Below are 14,053 nucleotides of genomic sequence, written 5' to 3' on the forward strand. Positions count from 1 at the left end.
GAAATGTGAAACAGAAACGTCCGAGGCGCTCATGAAGGCAGCAGAGGAGGATGCACGTCAACATCCCTATTGGCACTCACTCGTGTCCTTCACAACAAAAGTCCCCGCCCCCAGCCTCTTCAGAAGAAGCACTCTCAAGTCAAATTGTAGTTGTTGGCTCCACGTTGAAGCTCACAGCTCGGTCAGCATCTTTCACGGCTGTTTTTTCTCAGAGGACAACAAGACATTTAATTTTTTTTTCTTCTATTTTTCCACAACTTTATATGAGCTCAGCATGACGTTCAGGAGGCTGAAGAAGGTGAACTCCAGCGGGCCAGAGAGTGGACCCGCATCTCAAGACAACGACATTTATTTCCCCTCGTCAAAGTCAGACAGTTGCAGGACTGTGGACTTACCGAGAAACTCCTCGGAGGTTTACAACTACAAGACTTTGGCGTACTCTGGAGGGACGCTGCCCAGAAACTTCAAAAAGGTAAGAAAGTGCATTGAACTATTGAGAGATTCCCTTCTCCTGCGTGCTCATTCATTGGGGTCGAGGAGTCTGAAGGTATCAATTTAGTTAATAGCTGTCCGCTAAAAGTAACTTTTAAGCTCTAATTGCCATTTCGACTTGTTGAGTATCACATTTTTCCTCTTTGAAATAAGCCAAAACAAGTCCAGTTCTGGTTCTGGATGGACGTTAGTGGACAACATGAGATACAAGATGACCAGCGAAGCAAAAACGCACGCTTTCTTGTGTCCAGTTTAGTGATTGTTCCAGCTGGCTGAAGGAGGATCTGTAATGACGTGTAGACCGCACATGGGCTTTGTGTTGCTTTATCTAAAAGTAAACATCTTAAATTATGTCGGGTGCAGTCTACTGAGGTGTGTAGTGTTGTCAGTCTTGATTAGACGATATTAAAATGTCATGTCACGGTGATCCTGGCCAGAATAATTGCTATTAATTATCATCAGTATGTCCTTAATTAAACTGTCACTGAAACATACTGGAATAACTTTACAGTTTTACTTTGGGAAACTAATATTTGTATCATCACAGATGGGGCACATCTTTTTTTAGTGAACACACAATCTTACTATTACTCATAAATCATTAGGTCCCCCTGCATAAATAAAGTATACAAAATAGCAACATAGTGTGAGTTTTTTATCCGGCTCTATTACTCATGTCTCTGCCATGATGGCGAGCCAGGCAGCTTTTTCAAGTCACTCATGAAGATAATCATCATGATTATGCAGATAATTGAAATTCACATGATCAATTTATTGTGAGTGTTTTTTGTTGTTGTTGTTTTTTAGCTATAATCGTTCCATCCATATTCTTGGTTCTGAAAATGTTTGGGAAGCTCTGCTGCTTCACAGTTTATCAACAGAGGTCATCTTCTCTAAAGGTCAACAGTAGCCCATCCAGGGGTAAGTGGGGACCACCCAAACGCTGGATGATTTATAATGGTCAGGTGCTTCATGTGAGAACAGATTAAAGTGATGATCTGACATGAGCAATGATTTCAGGTTAATTCACAGACTAATGAAGTAGATTGACATGGACATGTTTTTAGAGATTATTTACATGTAGTTAATTGAGAAACCATTACAAACTTTTGGCGTAATCATCGTAATTGAATTTTCTCAATTAAGTGGTACTAATACATGCTAACATATGGAATATACAATTTCTCTATTTAGGCCAAAAGACCAAAATTAAAAAGATATTTAACTTTGACCTTAAAATGTGGAATTTGTCTAAAAATATATGGAATGCACTTGCGTCATAAGTACAGACTATATACTTGATTGAAACTACTAATTAACTTCAAATTGGAGTATTCCTTTTTATATATAAATCATAGATATGATATTTAAATCAGATTGACTACATATATCATATAGTACTCAAACTCTGCTGCATGTTGTCTCTATTTCAAAACAAGAGCGTACTAAAGATTGCTTCATCTGAGATAAACGATTCAAAAGTTTTTACGTGATGACAATATGTTCGCCTGGATGAGTGAAGCCATGTTGAAGAATGAAGAGCTGGGACTAACATCCCCTCCTCCGATGGTCCAGAATGACACCAGCTTCAGCTGCTGTTGCATAAAACTGGCTTAAAGTTTGCATGGCTTGAGGGTCAACTAGCTCATTTTCCTTGTTATTGTGTCTCTCATAAAGCTTTGTCCAATTCTGTAACTTTACTTCCTTTGGGGTTTATGGCATCCCAGTTGGAAAGCAGTTTAGAACAGACAAGTGTGACAGTGTACAGTGAGGGAGAGGCTCAGTTATCCACAAACCTGCATACACACACAGTGAAGGGATACAACTGTGGCTACAACAGTGCATTGTGCACACACAGGCACACAGATCCTGCTCCAGCAGCCCCCGTCGGCCTCTGAGGGTATTTGGGAATAAATGCACTCATTGAGACCGGAGCGGGACAATTCTGTAAGTGTTGGGACATAAAGAAAGCAACATTTTACTGCGCAGAGAGACTGTAGCACAAAGTAGCCTTTCATAGGGGCAGCATTTGAAAATTATTGAGTTGGAACAGAGGAGGATTGATTGTAAGTGATTTAGTGGAGCCTTCTGGACAGATACCTTCCTTATTTATACAGTCAGGTAGGGCACAGTCCTGACCTACTGTTGACTTGAGTTTTCACTCAATGCAGTCATTGTGGCAGTTATTTTAGCCCAGTGTGTCTTATTTGTTTCTTTAATGGGCTGGAATTTGTACAAACTGCTCTAAATTACTGTAAGTTTCACACGGGTCCACAGTTTTAGTGCCTGCAGGTAGCAGATTTAGTGTGACATTAAGGCTAAATTTAGATGCTCTTAAGATGTTGTGACTGTGACGTAAATAAACAGGAGCCAGACGCGCATTTCTGGTTTCACCTCTGACGTTTTCCACCACGTCGTAATGGCTCAGTGGCTTGAAAAGACGAACACAACAAACTGCACACGTGTGTAGCTTCAAGACTCGATGAACCGGTTGATTCACTCATGTGTACAAAAGGTGTGCCCTGGTACTTTCGGGGGGGAAACCCTCATGACTAATCTTGCGTTAACGTCACGCAGGTGTCTGACACGCTTCATGTCTTGATTTCGTTTTCTGCTCGCAGGGTGGCGGGCTGCAGAAGTGGAAACCCCTCACACTGAAACCGGAACCACAAAGGTACAATCTCCATCATTTACTGACATTTACCCGTATACTTTATATTCTTTACCCTGATCTTTTCATCTTCCACCGTAGAATGATCACAAGCAGGCATGGGACGATGTGAATATTTCATGTCACTATTAGCTTGGTCAAACTTATTATGATGCTATTATCCCAATAAATCATCAAAATGTGCTTAAATGTCTAAAATGGCACTAAAACATACTGGAATCACTTAACCTAAGATGTAGGTAAGAAACAAGTATTTCTTATTGTGTCACAGATATGACATCGTTTTTTTTTTAGCGAACATCCTTTTTTGTGAAAAACAATTCATCTTAAATAAGGGAATCATAAATCACAAGGTCCTCCTGCATAAATAAAGAATAAATAAATAAATTTTTTAATGGCAGTATTTTGTGAGTCTGTTCTTTCTTACGTGATCATTTCTGTAATATTTAATCAGGCTCTATTTTTTACTTCTCTAGTACATGATAGCGAGCTAGACAATCACTCGTGAGAATATTCAGCCTCATTCCGATAATAGAAGTTCACCACGAACAACTTATTAAGTGTTTTTTTATTAAATCCCACATTGTCCCATTCCTCAATCTAAATGAGCAGCCTGATCTCGGTGAAAGGCCCTCATTCAAACATTCATCCACAATGATGGCAGCCATTGTTACGCACAATCGTCTTTGAGGGGCGTCATGAATTTTCATGTGTTTTGCTGCCCCGTCATGTGAGATGCTGTGTTGACGTCCGTCGGCCCAACAGACCGATGTACTGTACGTTTAGCTGTGACGTCTTGATGCTGCCGGACACAGAAGAAGTCCTGTGCAGCCAGAAGAGCTATCTCGTAATGCAATTTAGATATGGAAGCGAGGAGTCCAGAGATTGACATAAACATAGTGTTGACCTCCTTTCATTCTGGCCTTGCGTAATGTACAAAAATGCTGTTCCATAAATGAGTCTTTCAATATTATCCTTACCATGAGTCCAAAAAGAAGATTACTGGGTGTCTGAGTAGAAAAATAAATTGCGATAGCTGCAGTGTATATCGATATAAATATAAATCTCTGTCTTGTTCCAGAAAGGTTGTGGTCCTGGAAAAAAATGAAGAGGAGTCGTTTGGTTTTGAGATCCAGGTAAGAGGATTAATAGTGATTTATACCAGAGGGCGGGATTTGGTTGCATCTTGAGTGCCATTTAACAGGATTTCCCTGATCGGCCACATCTCTGTCGACAGATGCTGAAACTTGTGTACATCTTATCCTGTAAATCTCTTAATCCTAGCATTTGCCTGCTCTGGCGGGGGTGAAAGGTCACGCATCAGTCAAATAACTATGCTAGTGTCAGTCCCATGACTGCAGGGAAGAGGAGATGTTTTTTTCCTTGTCCCAGTGTCCGTATGTTAAGTAGTGTTTTGCTCACACGCCTCCAATACCTGCTGCACTCTCACCCTCTCAGCAAGCCGACGCTTCACTCATTTAACCTCGACATCTCCCCGTCGCCTTGAAGCGATGCAACCTCACAACGGCTCTGTTATGCAGACTCCTTTCTTTAAATAGCTATCTGAAATGGTTCAATATTGATGTGGAGAGCTGCATCGAGGAAAAGACTTATTGTTCTATTTACGGTTTCAACGGAGGTTTCCACCCTTCCTGCCCGCCTGTGGCCAGGAGGAAGTGAGATCACAAGGGCCAGTTTGACGTTCAGGAGAGAGAGAGATGAGTTTGAGTCTCGTGTGTTCCTGGTGGTTTTACACCCTCAGAGCTGGTTATCTCAACGCCAATGTGGAGTTGAGGATCCAGCATGCAAATTTTATATTTGCGTTCGAACGACATTTGCCTGGTTTTGTTTATCTTTCAGGCAGCTGAGAAGGAAATGAGCCCGGCAGATCTGAATCATTGCAAATGTTCCAAGTTGGATCCATTTAATAAGAGCACTTGAATGTAGCAGATGGAAAACGACCAAGCTTCTTTGTTGAGGGAACAGAACTCAACAATTTCAATCGCATACTGACCGAGTGATGGTCGCGTGAGAAGGGGAAGTCTATTTGTTGCCTGCTGTGCTCTGACCTTCTTTAGAGAGAGACAATGTAGTCTGAAACAAGGAAGAGCATGCAAATATAAGTGGAAGTGACACAAAAAACGGTTTCTAAGACAACAAAATATTAGATACTTAATGTTGGCTTAAAACAATGTTCTCTATTTATGAGGCCTAACCCCCCTGAAACAATACATTTTGCTTTATTTATATAGAAATACATGGAAAATACATTCTAATGTTCAGTTGAAAATATAAGCCATTATTGATTGAGCACATGGACAAAGAAATGTGTACCGATAAATACAAAACGTTTTGGTCTTTGTGCATCCATGGACAGTGTTTTCTTGGAGGGATTGTAACACAAAGAGGGACTAAAAAGACTAACGTGGTTGGCTAAAGCCTCAACCATATTATTCGCTGAACAATTGTCATTTGTGCAACTTTGGAGTATATTTTATCACAGGATAGAGGCTTTTATCCCCCATCTCTTCCAATCACTGCATTCAGAAGGCATTCATGGACAGGAGGCACTTACAGTGACTTTCAATGCACATGTAAGCATGTCAGTACTTTTTTTTTAAAGATGTGAACCTGTTCTTTAATGTTGAAAAAGCCTACCAGCAGTTTCTGTTCAATCAGACAAGAGAACCAAAGTTAATTATTTGCACGTTTGCGCCACTTTTCTGCATGATCAGTGATATGATCTGCTTTCCTGTACTGTCCATCACGGCTTCCTCAGCTCGTCATTCAGTGGCTTGTCAGTCTAGTGTCGTGCGTGGCCACGTTATTTTCAAACTGTTGACATCAATCCCGTTGTGTGAGACAGACCTATACATGAAGTAGAAGGAAGTATTCATCTATATGTTTTCAGAGTGGTTGTTGTGTCTCTTTCAGACTTACGGGCTGCACCATCAAGACCAGAACTCAGTGGAGATGTGCACGTTTGTGTGCAAGGTGCACGATGACAGCCCGGCCCAGCAAGCAGGACTTAAAGTTGGTGAGTTTGTGTTTGTATTTCTCCTTTTTATATGGAAGACTTATTTTAGGCCTGGGCAAACACTCATAATAGACATGAGGGGAAGTGAGCGTGTCAGGAGTTTTTTTTTTTTTTTGGGTTCAGCTCACCCTCTTGTTGTGTCTGCCAGCTGGTACTTGTGTACCGTACGTCAACAAACGCGCTCCTGCGTTTCAGGCCGGCAGTTTGGGGAAGTACACATTGATAGAGACAACCGCTCAAATTCCAGTTTTAAAGGAAGTGTTATTTTAATTGGCAAACATTTGTTGTTTCCTTATGTGTATCTTTAAATATAAATATATACCTCAATGATGGGATGTGACAGTCATTTTAGAAGTAAGTAGGTAAATATTTGGGAAAGTGAGATGAGAAGAAGAAGCTCTGTGTTTGAGTTTGAGGTCGTCCACTTTGCTTGTGTAAATGAAGTGCTGCAGGAATGAGTCCCAAAACCTGCAGATGAGGTCGCATTTTTGCCCTAAAAATTCCTTTGTCTCAAAGTCAGTGGGTTTTTTTTGGGGGGTTAAATGCCTGAATTAAAGTCTGTGGTTAACACAAGCGTAATTGTAATGTTTTGTTCTACGACACAACATCTGTCAGTAAATGTCCCATTTGGGAATTTTGAAGCTTTTATGTGTCTCAAAAAGGCGGTTGCTAAAAGTGGCTAATTGAGACTACTGAACGTCATCACCTGAACACTAGTCCGCCACCTTTAGCTTAGTGGTGGTGACGTGAAGCCATGTGACTTGTGTTGTTTCTTTTATAACATTAGCTTTTTACTTCTGGTGATTCTATTTATGCTTAAAACATCCTAAAAGTGGATTTCACGGATCTCAAACGTTTAAGTATCATGTCCACATTTGTTTGCCACAGAACTTTTTTTCTACAATAATCATTAAAATACAATGAAAAAACATCCCATTCTGTCGAGGGATCCAGAGCGACGCTAACTTCCGGTTTGGCCTACAGAAATATGTCATCCCTGCAGCCCTCCATTACTTTTTTTTAAAACTTATGACCGCTACGTCACAAGCTGGCCGCTCTCGACGTTAACATTTCCCTCAGTGTGTCAAAAAGGAGGAAGGTGATCCTCCGACTCCTTCCTTCTAGTCAACCTGCATATGTCACTTCAGTTTCACTTCCTACATTCCTCAGATGCTCGCCCTATTGTTCCCTGTGTCTCGCTGCGAACACAGCGATGATCGCATGAAGCGGAATAGGTGGTGGTTTTTGAAAGAGGAAAATAGCCTTTCTGCTGAACCCTCATAAAGGCTTCTGTCACGCATGAGTGTCCACACCACATCTAACAAGTCTGATGTGGAATAATAAAAGTCTCCCAGATAAAGAAAACAAATATGGCTTCAACACGTTGAAATCAGCTTCAGTTCATTAACGACTGCACGCACGCGACTTCCACATTTGTGTTGCACATGTGTCGAGGTTTCATTTGGAATCAAACAAGCCTCAGTTGGTTGCATCTTGCAGTAATTCAAGCCACAGTTGATTGAAGTGCATCCTGGAGGCTGCTAGTTAACTGTGTGTGTGTGTGTGTGTGTGTGTGTGTGTGTGTGTGTGTGTGTGTGTGTGTGTGTTCTCAGGGGATACCATCGCGAGTGTGAACGAGGCCACCGTGGAGGGATTGCGGCACAAGGAGATTGTTCAGCTCATCCGGGCGTGCGGCAACACACTCAGGTACACAGATCAATTGTTAATGTAATCATTGTTCGTAATGGTTTCATTGGTTCTATTTAATGAATGAACATGTTCTATTTATTCTGGGGCTGAAACAATAAAGGTAATTGTAAACTGAAAGTTGAAAGAATCTGATTTGTGGAAATAAAAACCAAACAAGAGTGTTCAGCTGCTAACTAGGCTGTTAGAAATATTTATTTAGAGGAAAACATAAAGTAAATTACAAGAGGGACATGCAAACACTTCAGTTGAGAGCCTGGTGTCTAAAAACAACAGATGCTCATGAGTAAACGGAAGCGATGTTCTAGAAATTGTTATATCAATCAAATTTGAGTTTGTGTTACAAGTTTTAATGATTGGTTAATACAAATTTACGTCAGTTTACATGTGGAGGAATTCATTATTTCAACTTTGAGAACCACTGGTTTAATAATTTAGCAAGAAAACTAAACATTTGCTGCTTCCTGCTTCTAAAATGTGAGGACTTGCTTCTAATTGTTTATATTTAGTAATTTGCATATGTTTGTGTTATGGGCTGTTAGTCAGACACAGTTAGAAAAAGAAAAATGTTGCCTGAAATTGACATTTCACAGATTAGACATAAGGAAGGCAAAAGTATTTATAGTAATGGCCAAAAGGAGGTTGAAAAGCCGGTCAGCACAGAGATGGATGAGACGTGATCTTGTTTAAAATACAGAGATAATGGCTCTCAGAAGTGCTGAATATTGTTGTGTGAAGGATGGGGGGGTGTGTGGGGGGAGGGGGAGTTCAAACCCTGGCACTGGTCCTGTGTGAAGAAGGTGTCAATATCAGACTGTTTCAGAAAGTTATTGAAACAGTCGGACACAGACTCCCATAATCCCAAATTGGAGGGGTACATTCAGAAGCAGTTCCAATAAAGCTTAGTCGTAGCTTAAAAGTTTAACGATATTAAAGGGATCTTTTTTTTTTTTTTTTAGATGTCCTGTTTTACTACTATTTTATTGAGTTAAAAAAAGAGCTGTCATCCATAGTTTAAGTATCTTGAACATCGCTGTTGAGTGCTGAGTGGGGTTTAATCTGAACCCCACTCTCTTCCTCATCCTCCTCTGCCTGTAAAAGATTAAAAGGACAATTAGTGAAGCCTCGAGAGCTGCTGCTGAAAACGTGAGGTGAACCGCGTCGGTGGCAGAGTAGGCACAGATTATATAGACTGACATCAAATGACATTCACAACTGGGGTCTTTTATAAACTGTTAAAGTGAAAACAAGCTCTATAAATTGGTCACCCACTCATGTAATTCAAAGGATTTGGTTCGCTGAACTGTTTTGAGTGGAAATTGTATATTCCTTCTCCCTCTCTTGTAAACGGTTTGACACCAGACTCATTCCCGCCTCGTCTTATGAGAAGAGCCTTTCATATGGTCCCAACTTTTTTTTTTTTTTAATAGCTATTTTCTCCCTTTGTTGTTTTAATAAGTGCTTCCCGTTACGCATAATAACTCTATTGCCTTCTGGTCTTGTGCTTAAAGGCTGGAGACGGTTTACAGTGACTCAATCCGAAAAGCGGAGCTAGAAGCCCGGCTGCAGTTTCTGAAGGTGAGGGTTTTTACTGTTGCTGCGGCAGTTTTTCACTATTTGTCAGCAGTGAGTCGGCCTGTTTGTGTATGTCCACACACATACACACACACACACACACACACACACAATGTTACATGCTAGATATAGACACCCCACCCCCCATCCACACCTGTCTCCCCTCCAGCGCCACCTGTTGCATCAGCAGTTCACTGATCTCTGCAGACATTCTCAAACTCATGGCTGTTAAAAAGCTGCCAGCTTTGCTTCAGAGATTACAGCAGCTGTCCCGCTCTAATCCACAAGTGTGTGAGAGCTGCAACACAGCCGCTCTCTGAGATACAAATCCAACGTTTTAAAGATTAACCTGCTGCTCAACACGCGGGAACAGAAAATGTATTCATCACTGAGTGGTGCTATCCGTGTTATTGAAAGGGGACGAACGGACTTAATTTTAGCATGTTAAATTAGCATTCAACCTTTTTGTTTTTTACCGGGAATGATGGTATCTTCTATGTGTCCGCATGAGGAAAGGATAAGGCAAGAGAGTATATGAATAATCAATATTTCTGCATATGCAGTGGTTGGGTTCAAATTCAGATTTTTCTTTAATTAAAGTTCACAATCATTACATTTTTTTTACTTCAACAGCTTAATCAACATGCTTTGTAGTTATTATAGGCCATGATTTATTCTTTTGACTATAACATTTCAAAATCCTCCCCGCCTTTTTCTCACAAATAGTACCCTGGTAAAGAAAAAACTAAAAGAGCTACGATCATCTTCAAATGAAGTTGCATGTCAGTTAGTGGCATTTGAGAAAGCCCTCTACTATGTCATCTTCCTGTTTGCTGTAGCCTGCATTTCCTGGTAGTGTATTTGTCAGTACAGTTTTCTGTCTCAAACATACTGTCCCTTTGATGCAAGAGGTAACTTTGCCCAATGCACCTGCAGTGTCGACACGGATAGTTTGACTTTTCTGTTGCTTTTAGAAGTTTGTTGAAACGTCTGTAAACATGAGCTGGAAAATGTTGATCGGTTATAGTTTTAATTGACTTGCGCAAATCTTTTCAGCATAATTTTTGACTGTAAACAAGTTACTTCATGGTGAAAGTAATTATTTTTTAATGAGTTGTTCATGAATTGTTTGTTAATAATTTAACATATCTCTGCCTTCCTTTTTGTAGCAAACTCTTCATGAGAAATGGGATGAATATCGGTCGTTGATGGTGCAGGAGCAGAGGCTTGTTCATGGTAGGTTTTATGTGTCTTGTTGGTGAAACGTCCTTGATTTCACCAGGATAACTTGACTCACTTGGTGCCAATGCTGCTTTTACATTCTTGTACATATAAAACATAGCATAGTGTCCATATTGAGAAATCCTGCAATCATCCATTTTAAATAACAAGCTAACAAACATTCCCATGTACTCAAACTAAGAAATCCCTTGTACTCGTCCCTGTTTGAATAGTTTCTTGCATGCCTGTGTGTTTATGTAAATAAATATGTGTCCACCATCCTAACCCTGCCTGTCTCTCCTGTAGGCATAGTGCTCAGTGACGCTGCAGTCTATGAGTCCCTGGAGTCAGCGGGGATGTACGGCAGCCTCGGCACTCCCAGCCCCGCCACTCCGAGAGCTCTGCACTGCACCGGCAGCACCAGCAGCAGCGCCAGCTTCCTCAGCACGGCCACCGAGGACGACCCTCTCTACCAGACCTGCCTGTACCCGGTGGACCGCAGCGTGGACTCGGTCAGCAGCACCACAGACAAAAAGAAAGAGCAGCAGAAACCTCAGCAGAAGCAGCAGCGCCTCCGACCGGCCAGCGAACTCTTCACGACTGCCAAGACACAGCTGACCCGCAGCGCCAGCACTCGCAGCTACATGAGGGGATCTTCATCGGCGTCGTCCACCTCGGGGGAGAAGCAGGGAGGATTCAACTCGCTGCAGAGGAAGCCCAAACAGAAAAGCTTTCGCAGGCGCCTCCTCAAGTTCATCCCGGGCTTGAACCGGCCGCTGGAGGAAGAGGAGAGCAAACTGTGAGCAGCAAACGGAGCTGTTCACCTAAACTTTACAGACCCAAAGACTTAAAGCACCACTGACTGTCGAACTAAATTGCCAAAGAAAAAAGTGCAAGCGGCTCCAAAGAGTGACGAGACCAAAGTGTATAGCTCTACAGTTGCACCTCTGCACGTTTGACCAATGATCATGTGGCTACGTTCTGAAGCCCTTAATGTTTCACAGCTGTAAATGACTTTTGTTTCCTTTGTGTTCTTTAAGTTATTTATTTATTTTAACATGTTACTGTACAGAATGAAGGATTTAGTTTTAGTTTTTACTGCATGCACCTACTTTTTATTTTGACAGCTGAGTAAATGACCCGTTACGATTTGATTGTGCAACACGACATTTAGTAAGAGACAACTCTGATATCTATGTTAGATTATGATTATTGATCATGTTTTGTTTTTTTCGTCTAAGTCGAGGTTCCTAAAAATAAATTATGTCATTTTCAAATGTTCATTTTTACTCTTGTTATTTTGTGCAGATCTTGGAAGAAAAGCTGTTTTTATTTCACAAGCCACAACTTTGTGGGAATTGTAGCTGCCAGACTTAAATTAGCGCTCAGACCTTGAGTGCACACACAATCTGTTTGTAATTTCCTCCAGCAGAAATGTGTCTGGCTGCATGTGATGCTTTCAAATAGAGCAAGTCTTCAAGGTTTCACAACTCTTCCTCCATTTATGAATGTTATCACTCGAGTTCTGGAGTTGAATGTCTGGTCGCGGACGGTTTGAGGCTTTTTGTGGTGCGAGGCATCCAGAAGGGAGGCTGTTGTTTTGGCTATGACACAGTTTATTGTTGGGATGATAGTGAGGAATGTGCAGAGAAAGGCATGACCAAAAATTCCAAACACAACCGCTTTCTTTTAGCTCCTACAAACGAATGCTGATTCCTCCTCTTCCACGCTCCCATATTCCCATGGCGTGTTGTGTGTGGTGTGTGTGTGTGTGTGTGTGTGCGCGTGTGTGTGTGTGTGTGTGCGCGTGTGTGTGTGTGTGTGTGTGTGTATGGGGCGGGGGTTGGTTGGTTGGAGTCTTTTCATTCTTGGCTCCCAGCTGACCCATGAGGTCATGGTGGTCACTCTCTCCAGCGTTGATCTCTTTTGTCCTCTGCCGCTCATTCACAGATGCGTCAGGAGCGTTGATGATGGTGAGCGATGGTATGCGGCTATGTGTTGGAGCCGAGCCCTCCGACTGTTGTGTGGACATTAAGGAGAAGCGGGGAGGGGGTGACATAAGGGATTGTTATGCAAGCTTGCCGGTGCTTGAAACATGGGGTTAGAGCGAATGGGCAGAATGCATAACGAGGGGTAATTATTCCAGATGATGGTACACTAAAAACAATGTTTGAAAGGGCCATTTAACAGAGACAATGCCCAAACAAGGAGGGTGCTCGGCAATTAACCCAGTAGGCAGTTAGCAAAAGGGGATGGCTAGCTAATTATAGCGGTACTGTTTAAAATGTGTAAATGCTGCCCTACTGCTAAAACACCACTGTTGATCCAAAGACTGAACTGCAGATGGAGGTCAGTTTCTGCTTCCTGAGCGTATTTCCCCACTATTCTATGTATGATTACTTATTAAGTTCCTAAATGAGTCTTATTGTCACTAGAATGTCTAAAAAAATATATTCTGTTGAGAGGCTGAATTAGTTTCAATCCATTGTTTAGACAAAATGCTCCAAAAGGTGTCGTGTTCCCAAAACGATCAACAAAATTACACACTGATGTCTAAAAGCAAAATACTGCAACAAAAAAAACCCCAACCCCAACTATCAAACAATAATTTAGAACCAAGAATGTGCAACCATCATATGTTTGTAATTTTTGCTTGTGCTCGATTAATTTTCTGTCGATCAATATCTTTTCTCGTTCTTGTCAAGGAGCATTTATGCAGGATAAGAAAGCCAAAGAGCAAATTTTCTGGAAAAAAATTACTTTGGCTATTTGTCTCGGGGCCCAGTGCGATGCTAACTGAATTTGCAGTCTTCAGTCACCAAAAAAACTGTAGCGATGGTCCGGTCCTGTTACCGCCAGTCAGCGATATGAAATGAGAAGCTTCGAGAAGAGGAAGCAGAAGAGCCTGCAGGACGTAGTTGAGCCTCTGTGGTGAAACGGCTCAGACCAGAGTGCTCTGTCTCAAGCAAAGCGTGCGTCACAGTTTCTGATGGGCCGTTAGTGCCTCTGGTCAAATTTATGGATCAGTGCAGATGTTCTTGTTGGATAAAAATAAGGAAGCGGTTTAGTGATAGTGCTCAACACTAGCAGCATATTTATACACATGCAAAAATATGACACCAGACAAAACCACTAACGTTATTCCCACGCAAGAAATAATCCAGTTTGAAGGAGAAATATTACTGAAAAAGTTGTGGTGTTGTAAAGCGTGGGCGGCCTGTGTGGCACTTTGGAGTCTGATGGTGATATAGGAGACTGAGTGGGCCGTCAAGGCACAGGATGTGGGTGACAAATGTGACGGAAATCCACCATAAAGATAAGAGAAGACAACGGTTAAAAAAAAGACAGCA

At 41.6% G+C, this 14,053-nt stretch overlaps 1 protein-coding gene across 1 annotated transcript; it reads left to right on the plus strand.

Moving 5' to 3' along the window:
• Positions 1-274: 274 nt before the first annotated feature.
• Positions 275-11,978, plus strand: tamalin (trafficking regulator and scaffold protein tamalin; the record flags this gene model as incomplete). The annotated part of the gene is made up of 8 exons (XM_079225990.1): positions 275-472; positions 3,114-3,166; positions 4,245-4,299; positions 6,098-6,200; positions 7,814-7,907; positions 9,419-9,485; positions 10,652-10,718; positions 11,010-11,978. 8 exons carry the CDS (start codon positions 275-277, stop codon positions 11,504-11,506), a joined length of 1,134 nt encoding a protein of 377 aa, XP_079082116.1. The 3' UTR covers positions 11,507-11,978.
• Between the last annotated feature and the right edge of the window lie 2,075 nt (positions 11,979-14,053).

The sequence above is a fragment of the Taurulus bubalis genome, assembly GCF_910589615.1.
Source record: "Taurulus bubalis genome assembly, chromosome: 11".
In the NCBI taxonomy this organism is placed as follows: domain Eukaryota; kingdom Metazoa; phylum Chordata; class Actinopteri; order Perciformes; family Cottidae; genus Taurulus; species Taurulus bubalis.